General features: G+C 51.7%; 1 protein-coding gene across 8 annotated transcripts in view; it reads right to left on the bottom strand.

Annotated features, from left to right (window-relative positions):
- Nucleotides 1-25,601, bottom strand: part of LOC108941420 (AT-rich interactive domain-containing protein 1B-like) — a 115,748-nt gene that overhangs the window by 24,251 nt on the left and 65,896 nt on the right. For all 8 annotated transcript variants that reach the window (XM_029258501.1, XM_029258503.1, XM_029258505.1 and 5 more), the window contains 3 exons: nt 13,111-13,354; nt 5,000-5,065; nt 1,771-1,953 (listed from right to left, as the gene is read on the bottom strand). In XM_029258501.1, coding sequence (XP_029114334.1) covers nt 1,771-1,953; nt 5,000-5,065; nt 13,111-13,354 — 493 coding nt within the window. The remainder of the gene's footprint in view (nt 1-1,770; nt 1,954-4,999; nt 5,066-13,110; nt 13,355-25,601) is intronic.

Raw genomic sequence — 25,601 nt, 5'->3', positions numbered from 1 at the left:
AACAATGTAGTGATTTACCCATTTTATACAACCGTGTCAATTTAGGGTATGCACCTTGATCAAGCGTACTGCAGCAGAATGAGTGTTTCCATCCCGAGCACTCCAATTACAAGGTCGTTGCTCAAACCACTACACCACCTGCTGGCCCGCAGGGAGTGTCACAAATGGAACTTTAACACCCATCTCGGGGGCACTTCTTGTACACTTGAAAAAAACCCAAAATGAAAGGGACAGAGGAGAGAAATAGAAATACATATATATTTTCTCCTCTCTCCCTGCAGCTATTCTCAGCCCTTCTTCCTGAGAGCCTGCCATCGTGAGGTGTAGTGTGTGAATACAGGCCTGGCTGCAGTGCATTGCCAATTACATGGAAATTCGGGGCACGGTCACGCATTCCAAAGACGGTGTCCCTGAGCCGTGTTTAATCCCCCCCCCATCCCCACTCGTGGGACACGGAGCCTGTGACGGAGCAGATTACACTCACTGCTTCCTCAGCAGCCTGGACTGATGGCTCACGGCCCCCTGCACCTCGCCTTGACCCCCCCCCGGCCAAAAAAAAAAAAAAGGCAGTAAGACTCCAGTCAGAGAGGAAGAGAATGGATCACAAGGTCCCCTGTCCACATCGAAGAGGATTTGTCCCAGACTAATAAACTGGCCCTGAGAGCTGGAGCCTTCCAGTATAAACAAGTCTATAACATATTAATAAAACTGTGTGTAAAGGAGGAAAGCGGTCCCGTGTGTGCGCGCTCCACCGCAGCAGCGCCCCAGGATCTCCTCCAGGATGCAAAGCGGCCTGGCCAAGAGAAACACTGGCTGGACTGGTGACGGCGGACTGGGCAAAGGGGCCAGAGATTTGCTGGCGAGTGGACGAGACACAAAGCAGATGGAATCCTCATTAAACACAATGAGCTGCAGCTGCCAGGGCTGCGGGTCCCAGACCTGGTCTGCAGGGGAGCTTTCGGAGCCAGACGCACAGTTCATTGGGAGGTCTGTGCAGCCGTCCCACTGCCTTGGACTCTGAGGGATGAGGTGTGTTTTGCAGGAACCCAGCAGTCCTAACCGGACCCTGTCTGCACCCTGGTGTTCTATCCCCAGGCCAAAATTTAAATGAAACCCGCAGCTTTGTGCACAAATATTCATTTATTCGCCATCCTCCTATCAAAGTGTTTAATAAAGTTAGCGACCATTCAGTAGTGTACAACCCCTCACAGGGAGCAATTTTAAAAAACTGACCCTTCAGTAAAAGGGAAACGATGGTGTAACAGGACACAGAAAGCCACACATTTCATGCCAAGTCCCACATACCTGTACTTCCGCGACTATTTCAGAACAAAGCCAGTGAGGAGGACATCCAGAGGGCAGCGATTCAACGAATATTCCCCTGACCTTTCTACACTGCGAGTGCTGCCTCGCCAGACACAAACGGAAAGAAATTGTGACCTGCGGGTCAAGGACACCTATCTGCTCCTCCGGCAAGACCTCAGACACACCCAGAGGTTAAAGGTCACAGCCCGTTCCAGTATTAGTGGAATAAAAGGAGTCAGACTGCACTGCTGATCCAGCATACAAAGAATGAACATAAACAAAAAGGTTCGGAACCACCAGGCAACGAGGTTTCCTCCCTTGTGTTGCACGGTAGACATAAGAATGCCTTAACCACTTTCCAGAGACACAAAACCAAAAGTAAAACTAAGTGAGGGGTCCTTCCACAAACCTATAACTACTCCCCTTATACGAATGATTCGTAACGGAAAACGAGAAGGTCCGTACCTTGGGGCCCATACTGCACCCCCTGCGGTCCGTAGGAGCTGCTGGCACTGCTCTGTGGGTACGAGCCCATCCCATGATGCATCTGAGCCCCCGGGGAGGGGTGCGGTGACATAGATTGCCCTGGAGGCTGTGGCCCGAACTGAGAGGGCATGGGTGGATTCCGCTGCATGCTCGCCATGAACCCTGGAGCGAGAAACGGAGAACATGTTAGCCAGGTAGGGGTCCTGAGGGAATCTCACACCCGAGTCGTCCAGCGAATCGGAAACAATTAAGACTTCAAATTCAACAAGTAACACATCCGGTACAAAAAAAAGTGAAATTAAATAAAATACTAACAATGCTGCATTTCCTCCCTCCTTCTAGCTCAAACCAACAGAGACAGTGGCAAGTATATGTGACGAGGACAGGAGCTTGGGTTCAACACGAAAAACCCTTGGAAACGATCCAGAGACGGGCGCTGCGGTATTGACGGTGGACTCCTGTTACTCGTAGATATGCATCTCTGTGCTGGAGCAGCTGTGCTCACACGCAACACAGTCAGTTCACCTCCCAACAGATCATCATAAAGGGGCAACGTGACACCAAAGCAGAGCCACGGGGATTCGCCCTTCTGTACCTCACAGCGCCTTACAAATGGGAAATAGTGACTGGGTGATCATACGTACTGTTATCTAAATGACTGTTTTTTATAAGATGCTTTCTTCCAAGGAAACCTAGAACGTTACGTTTTTACACTAAGCTACTTACACTGATTTACCCATTAATACAGCAGAAGATTTTTCTTGCGTAAGCTTAGGATAAGTACCTCGATCAAGGGTACCACAGGCGGAGGTGGGATTTGAACCTTCGACCTTTGGTTCCAAAGGCAGCAGCTCTAGCCACTACACAAGGGGCTGCCTCTCCTGCTGCCCACTTCCACAACCAGTGTCAGGGCTGCAACTGGAACGGGGGCGAACGGCACTCCGGACAAACCGTGCCGAGGGGCAGGAACTCGAACCCAAGTCCTCGGAGTACAAAGCGACAGCTCTAATTACTGCACTACTTGCTGCCCAATTTATAATAGAATTGAAATTAACCTGCACTAAGCAATAACCTCTAGAATAAGGAAAACAGTTAAATATCTATGTGTGAATAAACTATAAAACACTGTGTATGTGCGCAAGAGATACATTTTTGGTTTTGTTATTGTACCAAGCAAGACACACTCCATTATACAGGCACGTTTCCAAGGTTCAAATTTAAAAGCTAATTAAAACAGTCAGTGTCACTCAATTTATTCCCACTCTCCACTCAAACAGCATTCAACATCCAAATTGACATTTTAAGTGATCCTGGCAGCGAACATGCCGCTTAAATTGACTGGCCATTTATTACATTTTAAACCAGAGCGCAAACAGACGGACCCGTGAGGGTGAGGGGGCGGCGCCCGGAAATCTGCCGCAGACGCCGCCGGGTCCCTTCCGCGGCCAATGCGACCGTGGCCGGATCACGATGTGCGGAGTTAAACCGCGTGCCAACCCGCAGCCGCATCCCAGCAAGCTTCACAGGGCACCTCTGACAGCACTTCCAACCAGACCCGTCCAGCGGGGCTTTCGGGGATGTGAGCAACCCCCTCCCCCCCACCAGAGTCGGATGATGAAGCGAAAACGAACCGCGGGCGCTTAAGGCTGCGAGCGCAGATTTAGGATGGGGCGAGGGGCTTTATTGTAACATTCTGCCTCCATCCGAGAGGGGATTCTGAAAACTCCCCCTAATACCACATTTTAAATTGCCTGGAAAATGGACGGGAGAACAGCGTGTTGTGCAGACGAGGCTAAAAGCAAATAATGCACTCGAGCTTTTTCCAGCCCAGCAGAGCGACGGGCCCTGGGAGCCCGACCACATTGGGCTCCATTTATGGAAATTAACGCGACTCCACGTTACGGACTTCTGCTGTTTGATTTAGTGGCACAACGGCCTTTATATTAAGAATGAAGACGGGAAAAGTTTTCAAAAAAAAAAAAAAAAAAAAACACACTGATCTTATGCTCCAGTGAATTACAGCGATCTCCTTCCTCACCCATCTCTTTAACTTCGCCCCGAGCCGCAGAGGCCCAATGAACGGGTACATTAGACTAATGACTGGGTAGGAACGAGTGTCACCGGGCTTCCTGGTCCTCGACACTCCCCGTCTCCCTCTGCTATTTTTACAGCGGCTGCTCAGCCGTGTTCCTCCGTGAAGCAGTTGTCAGAGTCTCTGCACAATTTGTCTGATGTTACCACATTAACTATTAACGATCCAATAGTATTTATTAAAAATGTCTGGTGGAAATGGATGCTAAAAGGCAGCACGCTAGTTTCCACCCAGGGGGGCGTCTATTCAGGCTCTGAAGCTGGCAGATCACGTGACCCGGTACATCTCGGAATAAGACACAAAGCAGTGGGTAGCGCACTGCTTAAGGGAGCCGCCATGTAACCCAAAGGTCGCCCGTTCAAATCCCGGGAACTGCAGCAGCGGTTTCAGCGTAGCCCGACTTCTCTGCTGCGCAAAGGTGTAAATGTACCCATCGCTTTGGATAAAAGCACTGGCTAAGCAAGGAAAAGGTAACGTAGGGTGTAATGTGGAGAAGTGAACCATCCTAATGCGGTGGTGGCAACGATTATACTCCTTACACTCTCTACAACCCTCATCGTTAACACCAGATGAACAGGGTTATCTACAGTTGTCTACCCTACTCAACACCCCGCCAACACAGAGTAAACCCTGTAAATATCAGTAGCAAAATGACTTAATTAAGGAGGGTATAAAAGACATTTATTTTATTGAGTTTCGTCGGCTGAAGTAGATACCACACCGCAGATGGAGATAAGACCTGTTCTTGGCAAGGAATGGATATTGGGTTTGTGTGGATTCTGTGGGCATAATTACATTATATTTTTCATTTATTTTCCAGACCGCCTTAATAGAGCCAAATAAAGATGTCTCACAATAACACACTTGACCTGGAAAATGAAGTTAATAGAGCAGGTGAAGTCCCACCGTGTGCTAACATGCTGATAAACAGACACAATCCTCACGGCAAACAAGCAAGCTGCCGGGTGGCTAAGGATTCAGTGCAGGGACAATCGGGACACCACCCTGTAACCCTTCGCTACTAGCGCACTCCGATGGGTGGACGAAGAGAGACAAACGGCTGGACGAGGGCTGACTGCAGGACAGAGCTCCTGGGGGAAGATGTGGACAACTCACCCCTCTCCTGGGACACAGAAGCCACATCTGTCACACTCCCGGGGGTCTGTGGCGCCATCTGGGTGCCTGAGGAGGGGGGTGAAAAGAGCTCAGTGAGACATGTATCAGGGCACGGGGGGTGGAGGGATTCATTGTACAGGTACAGGGCTGCTGCAGTTTTACCCTTTCTGTGCAGTAAACACTCTGTATCCTGATTGGTTGGGCCACAATTAGTTGGTCCTTGATTGGGTGCCTGCTCTGTAGTGGGTCTGGGGTTCGAGTCCTGCTTGGGGTGCCTTGCAGCAGACTGGCACCCCATCATGGGTGTGTCCCACTCCCCCTCCAGCCTTGAAACCTGTGTTGCTAGGTTAGGCTCCGGTTCGCCGCGCCCCCGCTTGGGACAAGCAGTTGTAGACATTGTATGTGTGTGTGATTTGCTGCCTGCAGAACACACCTGGCTGGTCACCTCAGGACATACACCGCAAGAAAAAAGTAACTTTCCGAAGCTCTAAAAATTGTCTGCATCTTGAGAGAAATGCAGAGATTGAGCTGATTGGCTGCTGTTTGGCCGCGTTAGAAAAACCTCTAAACCGTCTGCTGACAGCTTGTTTTATCACACGCATGGTTGAAATCACCCAAGGTCTACTTTATGATCTCCACTGAATGTAGTGCTCTATAATCTCGTATTTCCTCGGGACGGCCTCCGAAAGCTGCGGGGAGTTTGCGTTAGTGACTGCCAGCAGCAGGAGAAGCCACCACCAAACACTACCGTTGACGCGTGTGGCATGAAACTCGAGCAAAGGGCTCGTTTGCTAATGGAGGCACTGCAAGCAAAAACAACAACAACAACGGAAAAAGTGAACATCGGAGCCATCGATCCATCGCGCGTACAAGGTTTCCAATCCGTGCACAAGTCCCCCTCTGCACAACAGAAACCCGACAGTGAGGAGCGGCGCTAATTAATGGAGCCGTGCGGGGAAGCGTGCGCATTGATCCGGGCTGCAGCGCTCAGAGGTGTGTAAATTAAGAGGAGGCCACTTAAGAGCGAGTCCCCGCTCAGAACGGCGTGAGAGTTGCGAACCTGCAACGTCGGCGGCGAAAGGGTCTGCGACCCTCCGTTCAGTCCTCATAAGAGGGTCATTAGCAGCAGTTTAAACCCCATCATCTCCGCAGAAGCCGAGCGCGCGCACATGCAACGCAGCGCATCGTGACGCGATGCCCGTTCCCACGAGATCGCTCCGCCTGGGCCAAGTGCACCGTGTCAGGTCTCACCGCATGCGGCCTTCATTCAGATGCAGAGCAAGAAAGCCACACGCGCTGCACATTGGACAAGTTCGCCGAAGCTTGGGCGCCGTGCGCTCCCTCCGCTCGTGAAATTCGCACCGCGCTGTTCGGTTGCGTACAAAACTCCGTTTTGGTCACTTTCTTTCCTTAAAATATCTCCTTCTGCCGTGGGAACTGTTGAGCTGCTCTCCTCAGGTGAAGCAAAAATTTTTGTTTAGATCCTGAAGGCATAACAGAGTCAGGAGTGTCACCGAGGATCACAGGAGGGTGAGAAAATGCTAAAGGCAACAAACAACACAGAGAACGGAGCGTATACCGACAGACGCACGCACCTTTTACAGGAAGCGCATTTAGCCTCAGGGGCACAAACACTATTGGCCGAGACAAGTGGGCAAAAAAGTGATTATGAATTGCCAAAGACTAACGTATAAATGTGATACTAATTTGCGCCATCTCTGCGCAGATATATTCAGAGAATAAATATACGTGAAGGTGAAAAATAAATGCGAAAAGCGTCGATGGCGGATTCTCGTGTTCCCTGCCGAAGGAAGTCCATTTAGGTGAAACGGCACTCGGGGCGCTGCGTCTGCATGCCATTACCGGCAGCTCGGCGGATCAAAAGGCCTCAGACAACGCGGCCTCGCGGAGCATTAACCGCCAAGGTGCTGTAAGCGCAGCCGCTTGCCGAGGCACCGGGTCGCAAAAAATGAAGCACCCGGAGAAAGTGGAGACAAAACATTCACTTCCACGGGCACACGGCTGTGGAGTGTGCGCTCTCGCTAATGGAAATGTAACAGACTGGTTGTATCGCACGAAAACACCACTTGAAGAGGCTGCTGCATGAGAAGTAAACTAATGACACCACGTCAAAATCAACCGCTTTACACAGAACGGCTCGAGCGACTGCGCTCTGTCTGTCGCGATGCAGCACTGTCCAGCGGGGCGTGGGAGCGAAGAAGGGGCCGGAGCCTCCAGAAAGGTGAGGGAAACATCTAGAAAAACAGAAGTACGAAAAGAATCGTGCCGAGAGTGACGGGGCCACTGCTCGGTGCCGTGGAGTCGCGAGGGAAGCGCTTCTGGAGAATCTATCCGTTATATGCTCCTTGGCGAGGTCGGATCCAGGGACCAGTGGCACGTCTCACAACTGTGGTCAGGCTCATGGGTACTGTACCGTGTGTGTGTGTATTTAAGGTGGTATGAGGCTCTGCCATCACATCCTGTTGCGGAAGAAGCAGGGGGAAAGTGGGTAGCCTAGTGGTTAGAAATGCTGCCTTCGGACCCAAAGACTGCAGGGTTGAATCTCACCTCCAGCAGTGGTACCTTTGAGCAAGGTACTTACCTTAAACAGCTGCAGTAAAATTACCCATCTGTATAGACGGCTAAATACCTGGAGGTAGATTAACATTCTAAGTCGCTTTGGACAAAGCTAAACGAGTAAAGGTAAATGTAAGAAGAGCCGGCCTCAGCAGGACCATAGTGCCCGACAGTGGCGTTCAATGGGGGTTATGGGAAGGAGAAGAGGCGCTGGAGAAAGGAGCTGTGCTCGACTCTCGTGGATACCGTCAGGTCTCCGGTACTTTCTGCGGCCTTACAGCTCTCACGACGGTGGAGCGATCACACAGGCCGAGCACCCGATTACCTCGCCGGCCTCCTCTGAACGGTGACATGTGTGCGGAGCAAACCCTGCTTTTCAATTTAATGAGCCGCGCTGAATAATCGCCTCTAAATAAAATAAATACATGCTACGAAAGGGTTCCTTTTTTAAGACAGCTGTTAAATTATTCATTACGAGGCATTTTGTCTTCAGGCTCTTCAGCCCGGAGAAGCGAGGTCCCGAAATGTCAGGTGGCATTTCTTTCTTCCCCCAGGAACCGGCGTCTTAATTATCGATAAATGGCAGCATTTCAGACATCTGAGCAGGAGCCGGTGAATCTAAACTGTCGGCGACACGTTTCCAAGGCGCCTTCGCCCAAATAAGCCTCAGTATCAATCGGCAGCTCAGGACACTCAGCGAAAGCGTGTCGTGTCCCGCAGGCTTCTCATAGCACAATTAGCAGTGCCGTCGAGCAAGATCAGCCCAAGCGCCCCGCGCTCCGCTCTCCGCTCTCCAGGCACCGCTGTTCTCTTTGAGCAATTTTCACTTCCTCACAAAGCCACCCAGATGCCGCCACCGGCACCGGCGGGTCCTGGGCACCATCGGAAACTATAACGTAACAAAGGGACAATTAAAACGATTAAAAAGTCCAACCGTTCGGTTCCTGCAAGATGGCTTCTTAAGCTGTCGTTAACAGCTGCACGTAGGACAAACGAATTATATATACAGACTATTAGAATAAACATAAATTGCATTTAATATGGACCATCTGTTTTTAAAAGAATTGCTGATTTTAATCCCAAAATGCACTAGTTTCTCCAATATGAGCCTCAGTCCAAATGATGAGTTCTAAGGCCCAGTTGTCTAAACACAGCCGTCCGAGGCCTGGAGCGGTTGTTTCTGTTTAACGCTAATGTGGACAGCAATACCTCACACAATACCACATAAAAAAATGAGAAATGCATGGTAAAAAAATTTAAACATTTCTAAAAAAAAAAAATTCATGAGGCCGCGAGGGCAGCGCGAGGCCCTTTGAAGAACGGTTTTCATCTCAAGTTTTTTCTAAAAGCATTTCAAACTGGCATAGAAGAAAAACTGTTCAAAGAAGCCTTAAAAGGTCTCACAGACACACGCTTGCATTTTCCAAGGTCTGCCGTTGCCGCGATGCTCGTCCGCAGACCAGACCGCTGCTCGATGGCCAGTCTGGCTGCGGCCGCAGAACACCAGGGTGGAGAGAGGAGCCCCGGGTGGCCGATCCCACCCGATGAGGCAGGTACGAGAAGCCAGGGGAGGAAACGCAGCGCTGCAATTACACTGCCGGCGTGTGTGCGACCAGACGCTAGGGGGGTCAGGTTGAGCCAAGTAAACAATCCAATCTCCCCTGGACCTCATTAACAGAGGGAATGAGGAAGGGACAAAAAAACTGCCGCTTAAGCTAAAATAAAAAAGGAAGGAAGGAAGGACTGGAGGGAAGGAGGGAGGGAAAAGGCTGCTCTCCAGAACCACTGGGTTCATTCTCGCCGTTGCCGGCCCAGCCATCAGAGCACCGTTCCGTCCGCGGACACCCTGCGGTTCTTACAGCAACAGCGATAAACTGCGAGGGAAAGCAGAAATGAGGTGACACCCGCACCGCAATTGCACAGGTGCCCTGACCACAGTCTGAGAAATGAAGCGGTGAGATAGGGATGACCTGGGGGGCGGGGTGGGCTGCGCTTCTCCCAACGCGGGGAAATGAAGAGCTGAAAGGTGACAGGGTTCCACCACAAGCTCGTAGGAGGGCGGGCTGGGGCTTCGGCGCGAGTTCGGACAGCCAAACGTTTAACAAGAAACACTGCAAAACGCTTTTAATCGAACTGACAGCTTGTTGCCCAATGTTTCACTGAACGTATTTATTTCTTAGTCTCTTCTTCTGAGCACCGTGTAAGAATATTAATTTCTCATTTCCATGGCACCCGCATGATTAATTCAGCAGTGAGATCCCACTGCTGTTCCATTCGTACAAATATTACAATTTCAGTCTCCCCAGTCCCGGCCCCCGCCACAACCTCACGCCCCCTTCTTGCCCCTTCCAGCAGATCCCAGGCTGATGCCCGTGCGCTCGGGCATCGGCCGCTCGTGTCCAAGTGCTCATTACCCCCCACAAGCACTAGGGCCCAGGTCCCACTGCTCTCAGGCTGCCCCATTAAAAATGCAAATGTAGCATGCAAATGAAGCCCTGCAGGGAGGGGAAGGTGAAGTGGTTCGCTAGGCCCTGAAGGGGGCGCAGCACCAAGAATCGCCCCCCACCCCTCTTGCACCATGGCTTCCCGTGACCTTTCCGTACACAATGAAACTGCCTGGAAGCACTTTGAGCGGCATCAGACAAACGGCTCGCTCTAAAAGCCTGTGTAAGGAAGCTTAAGCAGCGTCTTTAAAGGGAAAGAGGAGCGGCTGGGGACGTGGGTTGGGGGGGCACAACAGCAAATGGCTATTGACAGACCCTGGGAAAATAAATGATAAAAAAGCACCTTTGATTCTGAGCCCAAGACCGAGCGCATCTCTGCCCATTAAAGAGTGCAATGAGGTTCCGTGCCAATAAACAAGAGAGCAGCATGAGCGCGTCCACTGGACCAGGTGGACTCGGCACCGTGACCCCGACCTTTCCTTTCTGGCAGGGAAGAAAGAGAGAAACGAACAAAAAACGCACAACGGCACCATTAACCACAAAACAGCGAGAGGAAAACAAACACGGATGAAGGACCGAGCAAAAGAAAAACGAAAACACTCCGACGAGAGCTCTGGCGAGCGGCGAATCGCGGTCGCAACTGCTGCAGTAGCAGACGCTGTCAAAGGAAGGCACCCTAACAACCCCACTCTAAGTGCCTTTTCTCAATGTGCATTTCTTTGCCCATACACACGCACTCGCACACACCTTGCAGCGTGGCTCAATGCACTGTTAACTGTATTAAGTGTAACACTCACAATGTATTCGCAACGCGCTGTGTACCAGGACAGGTGCACAACAGAAACCGCTCGTCAAATCAGCCGCTACATTTTCCTCCATCAGCCCTAATTGGATTTAAAAAAAAGGGGGGAGGAATAATTGCTGCCAGGTCCTTGATGGAACCCCCCACCCCCTGCCCACTTTGCTGCCTCTGTTTAATATTTAAAAAGGGCCCCTTGCTTACGGCGCAGGAGAAACAGCTGACAGGCGCCTCGAACGAGTTCTGCGTTTCTGCTGCGCTGGCAGTCTGGCGCGTGCCGGCCGAGCCGAGCCGGACTGGCCCAGAGGGCTCCCGGGCCGCCGAGGTGAGGGGTCCTCGTTGGGGAATAGCAGCCTTTACCCCCAGCCCAAAGAGTACTCGAACCCCCAGTACTCAAACTTCCACCTCTCCACGAATGCCACACTTCAGCTGAGCCACCAATTAGGTTCAAGAAGCTATTTTTCAACCGTTGCCTGAGATCATTTACACCTAAACCTCGTCACCCGCTCATCCTCGCCCGTACCTGCAAACGAACAGCGCGGACGAGTGTTAAGGACTGTTAAGGACGAGCATTTTCTCCTCTCCTCGTCGCGCCTGCGTCCTTCAAGCGAGGAGCCGGGGCCCTCCCAGACGAGCGGCGCCGTTTCTGCTCCGCTGTCGCAAATCCGGGGAAAATCAATTTGCCGAGCACCTCCCGGCTCGAGAAAAATCCAAATGCCAAGAAAGGCAGATAACGTTACGGTGTGTTCGACGTGCTTTGTGCACACGGGCAAATGGCAACTTCTCAAGACCTCGGGCTGAGAGTGGCGGCAAGGGGAGCGAGAGGGTTTACACACACGCCGCCCCCGTGTTGGAACAAGGCAAAGTCCCAGCTTGTTCTCGCGTGTCGGATTGAGGCCAAGGAAGGGGGAGGAAGGCTGGGACAGCTGAGTCAGGAGTCTGCAAGTCAGACAGAGGCATGGAGGGGGGTGATGACAGACAGGTGATGGGGAATGGGGGGGTAGACGCTGACTCGGCAGAGCGGACGAGAGAAAGAGAGAGAGCTCCATGAGAAGCCATGCAACATGCGCAGTGGGAGGGTTTAGCGGTACCAGCCCTGGTATGTTGAGTCCGTAGCGCGACAAACAGATGAGAGGAGGAGGGTGAGGCCACCCACCCCAGACCCGCGAGAAATTCACCCAGTCCTGTCCAGCCCAGGTAAAAAGGACACGGGCTACCAGGCTGCTGTGACGACCAGAAGTGACTGACACATGGGTTACAGCGCTACATCTGTACGGGCGTTCGAGTGACACGGGGCCATCAACGGAGTAATCGGAGACACCGATGCATTTAAGCGAAACACTCGAGGTCTTTCCGCGTGGAATGTGTGAGCTGGGGAGCCGGGAGCAGTGAGCGGAGAGCGCGGCACCGCGGTATCCTTCACTGTCACATTCTGACACTTTTTTATTTGTAATTCTAATGCTCAACGAGTGTATGTAGCAGGAGAAATACTGAAATTTTACTTAAAATCTTCACCGGGATATATTTTGGGTGGCATATTTTTAGATACACAATCAATCACTTCTGTCCATATTTTTTTTCCCTGCTCAGCCTTTCAATATTTAATTTCCCGTTTCCCAGCAAACCTCTGGCATTTGCGCCAGGCACCGTAGTCACGCTTTTCATTAGTGTCAATCACTGCCGCGTGCGCGCAGTCTGGCCGAAACGCACACTTCAGGAAGTCACTCATGCGTTTGTCCCACCCCATCAGCGTGATTGACGGCCCTGGGAGGCAGCGGTCGTCCAGGCAGCCCTCAATCACACAGAACAAGTCAATGAACGGCAAGTGTGGAACATACATATTTACACGTGGTCGGTGCCATGCATGTGTCTCTAAAGTCTGCCTAAAATTCATTCGGCGCACATTCGGTTCGTTCCATTACATATTTAATAAGTAAAGGAACCGATAGCGTTTAGCGCTTTACCACAAAAGCCGACGCGGCCACAGCAGAGCAGGCGTTGATCAAACGTCAAAGTGTGGTCCAGCTGTGAGCGGGAATTACAGGAGTGTAACCTACACGCTCGTTTAAAATGCAGCCCAGCGTGAAGAGGAAGTGGTACAAATGAGGAGCCAGAAAAAGACTTTGTGGTACAACAATGAGAACGTCACACTTGTGTTCTGTGTCTAGGAACCAAGAAGCAGAACAGGCAACGAAATAAACACCTCAGTGACGACACAAGTGGCATCTCACACACACACACACACACACACACACACACACACACACACACACACGGGAGCGACGCCTTACTTGGGATGCTAGCGGGGGAGATTGGGCCGGAGCGGGACTGGGTAGAGCCCACGGGAGAGGCCACCGGGGAGGGCGAAGGCTCGCCACGTGCACTGGGCAGGTGCGGGGAGGCGCGGGGCGAGAAGGGCGATGGCGCCGGGTTGCTCTGCTCGCCTTGGCTACTGGAGGAGCCCGACGCGCTGACTGCCGAGCTGAGCCCGGCCTCCGTCCCGGTGGGCAGGTCGTCGATGGAGCCCGAGAGGTCCTAGAAGAGAGAGTGGGAGTGGGGAACACGGAGGCTGGTGAGGTACAGGATCCTCAGAAGCTGTAGACCACCGTGGCACATGGCCGTCAGCGCAGTCATCATTTGGTACCTGTAACAAGGACTTCAGTCTCATTTCTTAATCAGATCCCTTCCCTTGATAACATGTAAAGACTTTATTCTGTTGCATGGGTGCTGATGCTTGGAAAAGTGGGAGGAGGACCAGTCTCCAGATGGAAGAACTCCACCAAAGTGATAACAGACAACATTCCGGAGGTGCCATGTCTACGTGGTCACCAAAAGTCGATGTTAAGGTCAGTTAAGTGAGAACAGGATCAGCACTGCCATATCAGGAGATCGGTACGCTGCAGAGACGTGCACCCTGTTGGTGACTTGAGACAGCAGCGATCTGTTACCCTTCCTGGACCACTGCGGTCCATCACTCGTCCGGAGTTGGACGAACTGCGTACTCTTCACTGCTTTAGTGCGTCTCTTTTCGATAGCTGTACGCTCACAAATCATGACACTGGAGCTTAAGAAAGCCACAAAATGGCAAGATTTTTTTGAGGAAATTACTGTGCTCCTCCTCTACTTCGAATCGCCATCTTCTCCTTCTCCTAAGTAGACTTCCTTCAAGGCCCTAACTCCTCCTCCTCCGTCTCCATCCCCAGGGTTTGGCGCATGGGCACCTGGCGCACAGCGGAGGGCAAGAGGATTTTGTTTACCCAGCAAAGTCACTCGCCACCCGACCCAATCCGCTCCTGGGTTATTTTTATCCGCCGAGTCTGTGGGTTGCCGTGGGTCACCGCAGGTGTGCGCTCGCTCGCCGGAGGGGTCCGGCAAACCCCGTGGCTGCAGCGGCGGGCTTTCCTACGGCTTAATCAAACCATAACAGAGTTATTCATGAGCTCCTCTTTAATATGCATTTTGGGCTTCATTAGGAAACTTTTTAATCACTCGACAAAGTTGATTTACTTGCATATAATCAGTCACTTGTCACCAGCAGGTGATGACGGCTCGAGTACTGAAAGAATGCCATCGATAACCGAATCGTCGGGGAAGCGCAAATGTGGACTGCACTGCGTTCGACGGAAAGGGTCGCAGCTTCCGGGAGCATTTGAAAGAGCGGTCAAGGATTAGAAGTGATCAAAACTGAAACCCTCCCCAAACTCATTGACTGGGTTTCACTGTAAAGAACACTTTTATATTTATGCAATTAGATGACGCTTTTCTCCAATGACTTACAACGTTAAACTAGTAATTACTTACCCATTTATACAGCTTGGTAATTTTACTGGAGAAATTTAGGGTAAGTATCTCACTCAATGGTACCGCAGCTGGATGTAGGATTCGAACCTGTAACCTTCAGGACTAAAGGCAACAGCTCCAGCCACTGTGCTACCAGCTGCCACTTTTCATGGTGGCACTTTTGGTAACGGCTCAACAACCCAGACAAACAGAACTTCTGCTTTAGCGCCACCGGTCTTGGTTCTACCACCAAGCGGCTGGGCCTCAAAGGGCCCCGTTAACAGTGGAGCTACAGCAAGAGCAGAACTGGGCTTCCCTGTGCCAGAAACCTGAACAAGAGCCTCGGCCTGACAAATCGGAGGCGGCCACTCCGAACCGTTCCGAACCGTTCCAGGACCAAAGCGTCCCGTACGCCAGGCGGCAGCTGCAGCTGGGAACGGACGGGACCGCTCCTGCTACCGCGCTGCGGAACGGCCCTCGCAGGTGTGCCAAATGACCAGCAACGGAGTCCACCCGAATTTCCAGCGCTCCGGTTCCTTTCCAAAGTGGCCCAGATCCAATTTCCCTGCTTCTGTGCTGCAAATTGTTCTGTGCATTGAGTCTCCAAATAGCTGTCAACTACTCCCTGCTGGCATCTTGTATCACTTAATTCGCTTCTGAAGCATGTAATTGTCATAATAATAAAAATACCGAGGTGATAATAGCCGCTCTCTTTGAAGTGTCCGCGCACCCCGACGTAATGGCTCCTCTCATTGTGCCATTTCATGCAACATTTGAGCAACGGCCAGTTCGCGACCCTTCACCCCTCCGTTCGCACCTTTCCCTCCTGCCTTCCTGTCACCAGCCAATCTGGAGCCTGTCAAGGGGCAGACGGATGGGCCTCGGAGAAAAATAAATGCAATTCGACATCAGAAATTCAATTTCCAGGTAAAAACAGCGAATAGCAGTGCAGGCAGACTGGAGCGGAACAGGATGCAAAGTGCTGGCACGGTGGACGCATCGACTAGACGGTGCAGGGCAAAGGCAGTCGAGTTTTTAAAAAAAAAAAAAAAAAAAAAAACCCCCAATGACCGCTTCCCGCTCCTGGTTCACACTCTCACCGCTCTGCGAATCACCATCTCCCACAGCGGGCCGAGGCGCAAGAGGACGGCGTCTTTCCCACGATGCTCTGCTCTGACTAATTTTTGCCCCCGCGTTGCCCGCGGCCTCGGTCAATAAACCCCGGACAACGAGATCAGCGGGGTAGCGTGCGTGACGTCAGTTCACAAAGAGCGCTCCCTTCCCGCTGCTAATGACCCCCTCCATCTCCATGATGCCGGCTAATGACGGTGCTCCCCCAGGGCCGCCGCGAACGAGGGCCAAACACGCTCCGCAAGCACACTCGCCGAGCCCTGCCACAGAAGCCGGCGGCATGGGGTTGCCGCGCCTGTCGGGACCAATCAGATGAAAGGGAACTGGCTCGTGAACTTTAACCTCGAGGTTAACCCTAACAGCTCCCAAAATCGATGCCATAAGGGACACGTGTCCTTATAGCGAAACAGTCCTGGGCTTTGAGTGTGGTACCAAGGACAGAGAAGACGGAGCCCCTCAGAAGAGACGAATCGTTATGCGGAGCAAATGGACGTACGAGATGAGATCCGCCCACGGGGCGTGGGGTCGTGCTCAGACCACCCACAGAGGCACGCGAGGTAGAGAGGAACCACTGCACTGTTGTCCTGTCCCTCAACACTCAGATGTGTCTCTCACTCAACCCCCCCCCCCCGAACCCATTAAGTCGTAACTGGAGGTGTGGACAAGGATCAGCAGACTCAGCACAACTCACAAAAATACATGACTCCACTCTTCAGTAGGTGGCGTAGCAGTTACAGCCGCCAACTTCTGCCAGAAGGACCCAAGTTTGAATCCCACCGCGTGCTACAGAACCCTCAATCAGGGTACTTAGCCTGAATGGACAGCGTAAAACAACGTAGCTATAAAAATGGGTAAATCATTGTAAGCTGCTTAACTGTGTAAGTCACTCTGGCGAAAAGGATGAGCTAATGAATAAATAACTAAGTTCGGGGAAACGGGAAGAGCGCGAAGCAGGGACAGGACTTCCGAAAAGACCTGAGTCACGTTCACTCTGGCATCACCAGAAGGTTTCCTGTAAATCGAAGGCAGCTGTTCGGAAACCATACGCCCCGACTGCAAGCCCCCCTCCCGCCCCCCAGCCCCCCAGCCCTCCATTTCCATCCCGACAGATGGTTACCTCTTCTTCAATGTGATTAAGGGTCACCACCAGAACCCAGAGATTTACCAGTGACTTATTGACCGACAGCCTCGAAGTACTTCAAACAAAAAGTATTCAAAGGTCCTGAGGGTCAAAAATCACATCTCAGGACTCAGCACTATTGAGAGACACATATCAGCGCATCTCTTAATCAGACTTAGCAGGCAACACGTCAATATTTAGTGGTATTAATCACTAGTCCCCAGATCATTCAACGAGCGTGTCTGGCTGTTCTGTTGGTCAAAGGCTCATTAGCTGCCGATGCCGTTAAGACAGAACATTGACATGTCTAAGGCTCCAGTCCCATCTGAGTGCAGCCAGCTTATCTTGGTTTCCACGACGACAGCTGTTCTTACGACAAATCCTCTCGCATCACACTGACACTATTTGCTGTTAAGGGTTTCTCCCCCACAGAAAGCAGACATATTGGAGCCATACGTTTCTAGCCATCAAAAATGTTTGCAGAAAGTCAGTGTCCCATGTTCTGAATAGCTGCAAGGCCCAGAACTGTCACCTCCAGCACAGCTCCCACTGTCACAGATCCTAGGAGCGCCGGAGCGGATCCACAGCAGAGCTGAGACACGCAGGTCGGACACAATGGACAGATCTCACACACACACACACACACACACACACACACACACACACACACACACTGAAACCACTTGTCCCATGCGGAGTCGCGGCGAGCCAGAGCCTAACCCGGCAGCACAGGGCATAAGGCTGGAGGGGACACACCCAGGACGGGATGCCAGTCCGTCACAAGGCACCCCAAGCGGGACTCGAACCCCAGACCCGCCAGAGAGCAGGATCCGGCCAAGCCCGCTGCGCCACTGCACCCGCTGGACAGATCTCGCCATCCATATTATCACCTTACAGAGAAAGCAAAGGCCGGTCATCGCGGTCTGATCTCCAGCTAGGTGGCTCTTACGCAGCGCTCAAGGAGGCAAAGCAGGAGGTGCAGGATGTGAGAGGCGGCCTCGTGGCAACCCTTTCAACGTGCCCCGGACACCTGAACGCAACCGGTCGTCTGAAGCGGCGAGATGAATTATTCAACGCGAGCAAGAGAATGGCGGAACGTCTCATTAGGGACGCAAACAGTGCGCCAGGGGCCCCGGGGACTCAGACGAAGAGAGACGCAGCCACAGATTCCCTTCCGCTTTTCTGGCAGGAGAACCGAGCGGACGAAGGGGAAGAGCCTTTCCCTTTAATGAATTCCACATCTCCGTCTTGGGCTGCATGAGGGGAACAGTTAGGCATATTACCCTGAAAGAGGGCACTGGGATATAGGACCCCTGCGATGCTCTACGATGAACCGAGGAGGTACAATGAGGGGGTGGGACAGCAGCCTTCTGGCCCAACTCCACACGTGCAGCGGGGCCATCCTCAAATCCCATGCCTCCAGTCACTGATCCCAAACGAGGAGCATGAGAACGAAAAGGCCGGTGATCCAACTTCCAATTTGTTGCCCCTCCTCCGCTTCTCTACGTTTTTTTCTTTTTTCCCCCTCCTTCTTCAGCGAAATGCTCAACCGGGTGCTTTGTGTAGCCCAGGAAAGCACATCAACATCAGATTAAACATAATGTTAGTCTTCGCCTCGCCGGCCGAGGTCACGCATGGAAATAATATTTTTGTCCACGCTTCACTGGTTGCGCTCCGTGAAACACGGCGAGCGACGCGGCTCGGAAACCCCCCCTCCCCGCCCTACGGTTCACGTGCCCCCGGTGGCAAAAGAGGAAAACACACACGCCGGTTACCTCCTGCTTCAGTGAGTGCGAATGCAAAGCATCCTTTGAAGTGAAATAGCCTGTTTTTATATATTTTAAGAGGAGCAAATGCAAATTTCCCTAATGTATGTTCAAACAACTGGAGGTTTTGCTTAGTCCAAATTAAATTACCAAAATCACCCACAACTCCATTACCGCTCGAGTGTAATTGGTTTCATGGTACTGGACCCAAGTAACATTCTCTCACCGTGGTAAACATTTCGTACAAGACTGTACCTGGACCGGTTGATGAAAGTGGCATCATCTCTGAATCCAGGCTGCAATTAACTCCCCGAGCCCTGTTCTCTCTCTCTCTCTCACACACGAAGGGACAACAAGTACAGAAGTTGACTGACTGGCATCCCCTGATGCCTGTAGAGCTCCTTACACACCCTATATGGAGATGCCCCAGAATACATGGCAGTTTGATGCAACGCCGCCGCCGCGCACACGCACACACACACACACACACACACACACGTCCCTTCTCAATGTCTCCTCTCATCTGCTTTCTCCTACAGGTGTAGGTAGCCGAGAAGAGGCCAAAGTGCAGTGGGAACATGAACGCTGCTGATCCGATTGTTTTATTTATTGCTCCATGTATCTTCTCCAATCGCAGTGGGGAGGGGGCACATTCGAAGCCTACTACCCCAGAGCTCCTGAAGCGGTAACAATCTGGTGGCATTTATCTTCAAATGAGGGGATTAGTGGTGCGTCTCGCTGCGCTTGCCTCCCGACCACGGATGACGGTGAGGATGGGGCTGTTCCACGTAACGCTCCTCCACTCCTCACTGGGTCCCACGGCAGAAACACTGAAGAGCGGAGGCCCCGCCCCCTACAGCCTCCTACTGCTGGGCACTTCTCTCTCTGGAAACACCCAGTTCCCTCAAAGCCCCGACACGGGGAAGCCAACCCCGCATTCCTCTTACAGCACTTGAAGAGGAGGCGATCGGTGTGGCCGTAACTCATTTGCATACAGGAAGCAGCGGCAGCGCTATGAGTCCCCTCATGTAGACGCCCCCCTCCGCCCCGACCACACATTAAACAGAAAAGCTCTTTATTTACTCTTAAGGCACAAAAGGCCGCACTTAAAGCTTCCACTCATGTGTTCGGAGCATCACTTAATTCATCCGTGCGTTTTGTTGCTCTCATTTCACCGTCCGCAGCTTATGCGCCGCCGCCCCCCCAAAAGTGGCAGAGACGCGAGTAAATAAATAAAAAAGGAAGCAAAGAGGTGCTCATTTCTAATTCAGCCGCTCGTTCAGCTTAACCTCTCTTTGCAGCAATTAAAGCGCACGTCGCATCCTTTATGCAGCACGCAGGCGGCTAAATAATGCATCGCATCCTGCGCGCATCTTCCATCATCCCCGGTGACAGGCATTAGCATACCTCCCCAGTCAATTATGGCGCAGCACAGCAATCAGGCCATAATTGGGAGAGAGCGGGCTGTAATCACCGACCCTGGCAAGGCGGCGCTGTCCTGCCAACTCTCGGTGACCGACGTCGCGACCCCCGCTGACTCGCACCAGCCCGCTCCCCTTCCGCTTCCTCTCAAAGGAAGTCCTCGGCCCCCCTCCTTCAACATCTCTGCTTTACGTTTTCACACCATCCTGACGATCCCCCTCCATCCATCCATCCCAGTCCTCAGCTGCACCCCCCTCCCTACCGCATTTACCTCTTCTGCGTGTGGAGAAGTGCAGCCCAAGAGCCTGGAGAATTATGGGACACGATGCCACAGGCCGACCTTGGATTGTGGCCTTTCGAAGCCCTCAGACGGATCAAATGTAGGCCGGAAGTCCTTAAGGCTCTCTCCTGGAACCACGAACCGCAGACACATCTCTTAGAGAAACACAGATGGTCTGGGCCTGGCGCTAGGCGTCAGCAGGAAGCACCAAGGCGATGCAGGAAGGGATTATGGTCTTGCCCACGACGAGCGAAGGACGCTGTTCGGTCGACCCAAACAACTGTCGGCCTAACGGGCCGCAATTGGAGCACCCCTGCAGACGGAGGCAGAGAGAGGCCCCAGGAAACACGGTCAGAGCGCGTGCCCTCCCGCTGCCACCACTGCCGGCGCGTCGCTTCCAAGAGACGTAACACTGAACAGCATCCGGTCCAACAACGAACGCAGGAGAAGGACAACACGTTCCGATTTACAGACTACGCAAATGACACGCCTACTCCCACATGCAGAGAAAAGTCTCTGAAAAAGGCACTTTTGTGTTCGAGGGGACAAAACACAGATACGAGTAACAATAAACCAATAAGAAACCAAATCCTTATATTTGGAAAGCACAACTATCACCTTGTCCACCTCAATGGCGGTTTCCCTAAGAGTGAAGGTACGCAGCGGTGCTGCACCTCCTGTAGACACAGTATAGATCACTGTCAATACTGCTTCAGAAATATTAGTGCTCCAAGTGAATGATTTGACCGGTGCAACACACAGCCGTCTGGCAGGAGACGCCGCCTGTCAAAACGACTGCCGTGGTAATCCATCACGAAGGGTGGGATCGATGGCAGATTGGTGAAAGCTCTCAAATTGTGACCAGCGTATCATAATAAATAAAGCGACGTGCGCAATCTATATCGCTGCGGTGTCGCCGCTCTCGAGGACGGCGGGCGGAACGTCAGCCCTACGGAGAGTCACACCCCGAAGCCATGCGCACACCTCACTTCCTGCGCTGGTCTTACACAGAGTCTGATGCCAGCAGCTCAGTTGCAGTAACTGCGTTTTACACCATCAGCGTTTACCCCGGGCCGCCGCCGCACGTCCGAACATGCCGAAGCGCGGAGATCACAGACGTTGCGTTGGGCGTGAGGACAGGAAGAGAACAGTTGACCAGGCGGGACACAGAGGAGCAGAGCGGCACTTCCTCAGTCGAGATATCTCTCGACTTTAGACTCGTTCCCTTCTCACCATTCCACTCCACACCCCCCCCCCCTCCGCTTTCTGCTGGTTTTCGCACTCTGAAAAGATGCCCTTGCTGTTTTCGCTCTCGTCTCCGTTGCAGGAATTCACCAAGGGCTCCTCCAGCCGCTGCTCAAATGGCGCAAGAGAGAGAGCGAGCGAGCACCTTCAATCGTGTTTGAAAGACGGCCCCAAGAGGCTCTGCTTCCCGACTCATCCTCCAGAGGGGGAAGAACTAAAAGGGAGGAGGGAAAGAAAAAAAAAAAAAATAAAGCTAATTTATTGGGATTCTGTTAACATCAAGAGAAAAAGGAGGCAGGCCCCGCCCCCTGCCCATGCACCCTTATTAGCCATGCACAAGACAAATTGCTGACACCAAGATACGCCACGAGGAGTCGAGAAGCTCTGGGTGTGCGTGCATGTGTGCGCGCGCTCCTGCCTGGGTGTGATTTTATTGTGTGTGTGTATTGTGGGACAGATGTGTTATCCCCTCCTCGCTCTGGCTGCTACGACAGCGACCTGTTAAATCGTGAGCAATAATTCCACAGGACCTCCAGCGCAGAGTCGCCGTGTCTGACGCAGCAGGAGGAGGAAGTGCTGAACCACACTTTTTTTATTAATTTAAAACGCAATCATTTGTTCATTTTGGAGCTTTCATTTATTTATAGCAGAATGAGGTGGGATTCAAACCCAGCTCCTTCGACTGTGCAGCGACAGCACTAACCACTGCGCCACCTGCTGGTCCTAGTCTACAACCTCATGTTTTATGGGGTGACAGCGGTTCAAACCAGTTTGCAGTCTCTGCAGAAATCTCACTTCCATTTCTGTCTTAATTCCTCACTGGTAAACCCCATTATAAAATCTCAGACCGACACCCCCCAGACACCCCCCGTCCCCCACAGCTGATCCTCAGGCTTGGAAACGGCCCCGGTGATCATCCCACGGTAGCAAGCGCTACTGTCCAGCTAATAAAAGCTCCCCTCCTTCAGCACTCGGTCTGGAACACACGTAATAAACAAAACAAAGACAGCACCCCCGTCCCCCTCCAAGCCCCAGCTCCACTACGCTCGGGGGTTTGATCAGGGGCCTCTCGTACTCCATCTGTGTGCCCTCTTTCCCAAGATCCGTCAAGATGCCCCTGTGATGAACACAACATGACAGTTTGGCCTGAGAATCAGAAGAAACACAATAAACAAACAAACAGCACTGAGGGGAACAAAGGATTTATTTACTAGTGATTTTAAAAAAAAAAAAAAAACTCCTTTGCAGTGCTGGGAACACAGATGGAGACCAGGCTCAGCTCCAGGCACTCCAAATTAATACAGTAATACCACCCTGTCATACAGGAGGGTAAATCACTGCAAAGTTGATTATTGCATCAGGCCACCTTGGAAGACATTGCAGTAAATAATGGTACATTTTCAGAAAATTACAGTATCGCTAGTAAAGTGCACAGAGAAAGTTACCTGACAAGACAGAAAACTGATTAAAAAAATAAAGTTTGTAGGCTAAGACAAAAAGGGTGTGAAAAAAGGCCTCAAGCCCACTCACTCACTCACTCACTCACTCACTCACTCACTCACTCACTCACTCACTCACTCACTCACTCACTCACTCACTCACTCACTCACTCACAGCAGGCTTCTCAGCCAATGGGCTCAGAATCCAAAAAAAAAAAAAAAAAAAAAAAAAAAAAAAAATTAAACGAACAAGTGCAGCTTCAACAGGCCCCCCCACAACACACACACACACACACACACACACCCCCCCCCCCCCCCCGCCTGGCAAGAACGAAGCTGAACTCAAACCCATTCCACTGCCCTGCACACACAAAGCCATTTTAACTTCATTTGCAGTATATTTAAAAAAAAAAAAAAACCCACTTCATAAACACGGCTGCCTTCGCTTTAGGAACAAAGATGTAGGACGAGAATAAACGAAAGGGGCCTTTGTCTCGGCTGCAGGCGCGGACGGCGTCCAGCAGAGGGAACAGCGAGGGCCGTGAGCGCAACAAGGGATGCTGGGACAGCAGCTTTCACTGCTCATCTGCTCCTCTTGCTTGAAACCGACACCACAAAGTGCACCGCGGTAAGGGACAGCACAAAGCAGAGCAGCGGTACACTGCGCACTCGCTCGCAACAACTCACTAATGTTATTGTTCTGCTCTGACGTACTTAACTGATTTAACTGTTCCAACGATTCGTTTTCTAGGATCAAGACAGCGGGCAGCAGGTGGCGCAGCGGTTAGAGCTGCTGCCTTCGCACTCGCTCTTTCAAATCTCACCTCCTGCTCAATCAGGGTACTTACCCCAAACTGATCAAATGATTTAGTTTATGCTGAAATGACAGGTACTGACAGAAAGCAGATATTTATGTGCAAAATTACATTTTTTAGATATGGAACAAAACCAAATACGTTTTCCGCCTTATCAGTGGTCCCTTGGTAGGCATTCAAACCCAAAAAGAGCAGGAACAGTGTAACAAGCTCCTGTTGTTTTTGACTATCATTCATGGCACTTGTAGGAAGGCCAGGAGGTTGTTGGTTCACCGCCTCACCTGTCACTCATCGAGCTCTCGAACCCACGACTATCACGGTGACGGTAACACAAAAACCTGAACGACAGTGGTCCTCCAGTGGAGATTCTGGCCAGCAGCTGCTTTGAAGTATACACACACACACACGCACACATACCCTTTGTCAATTAACAGTCCAACGAGCTGCACGATCTATATCTGCAGCATTCTAGAAACTTCCGCCACCCGCATCAGGTTTGCTGGTCACAGGTGTCAACGCTACTGAAACACTGCTGCCTGGCGACGCTTCCTCCCGCATCTCCTGAGCGAGGGACATGTACGAGGACGGAGGACGCTCTTGCGGCTCTTCTCCCAATGCCACCTGGGAGCGCTCTGACACACGGCGCCCTTGAAGGGGCTTCACCGTGAGCGAGGAGAGGGCCAACGAGGATGTGCTCCATGGCCTGGGGGATGGCCAGTTAAGTGGATGTGAAGCACTGTGCAGCCAAAAAGGTTCAACCCGGTTGATGAAATTAGAAGTCACACCACTGCTCAAGCAAGGTGACGGTGACGTTTCCCCTGGTGTTCCACACCACCGCATCTCAGGCACTGACTCGTGGGGATAACAGGTGGGTCCGCGTCCAGCACGAGATGAACGCTAGTGAAATCTCTGCATCTCACACAGCACCCATTAATTCATCCACAGCAATGCTACGAAGAGCTACTCATGCAGACATTTACATGTCCAATAATCTGACATATTTAAAGGAATAAGATTAAAAAAAATAAAAGAAATGTGTTGGCCACACATACCCACACAAATCAGGCCATCACTGCTGTGCCGATTGACAGCAACCTCTGACCCACAAGGACAAAAGTGATGGTGATTGCTACAGGGACAAGCGTTTGAGCTGTCACAGGCTGCAAAACCACTTGCTTATTCATACTGCAGGCACTTTTCTCCACCATGTCTTTGAACTGTGGGAGGCAACCAGAGCACCCAGAGGAAACCCACACAGACATGGACAAACATGCGAACTCCACGCACACTGAGCAAAGATCGAACCCACGTCCTCTTGCTTGGGATCAACAATGTCTTTCCCCACTGTGGACACAGTCAATGCCCCTCTATTTGGCGAGGAGAAAGGGAGCACTGTGTGAACACCGGCGGTGTCACCATCGCAGGGGGCTTCTGAGCTGCCGCCAGCCCATATGCGCCACCTCATCTTTATTGACCCACAGGTTTGCGGTCATTGCGACAGCTTGATGAGGACCGGCACAGGAGAGCGTTGCGCCTATCTGGGTGTAAACCAAATCCCGCGTTTGGACAGGCTGCCAAGGAGAACGGCCCCAAGGGGCCTTTTCGAAAATAAACCGTTTAAGGGTTTCATCAAGATACTGTGAGCACACAGAATAAACAAAGACAATAATGAAACAAGTTTCTGAATACATGAATACATTTTTTTTTTTTTTTTAAACTTATAAAACAGTTCCAGGCAATGCTAATAATAGCCCTGACAGCAGGGGCCAAAATGCAGGTTTTGT

The sequence above is a fragment of the Scleropages formosus genome, chromosome 15 (assembly GCF_900964775.1).
Source record: "Scleropages formosus chromosome 15, fSclFor1.1, whole genome shotgun sequence".
In the NCBI taxonomy this organism is placed as follows: domain Eukaryota; kingdom Metazoa; phylum Chordata; class Actinopteri; order Osteoglossiformes; family Osteoglossidae; genus Scleropages; species Scleropages formosus.
The sequence above is the reverse complement of the archived record's forward strand: the minus strand, read 5'-3'. Positions and strand labels throughout refer to the sequence as shown.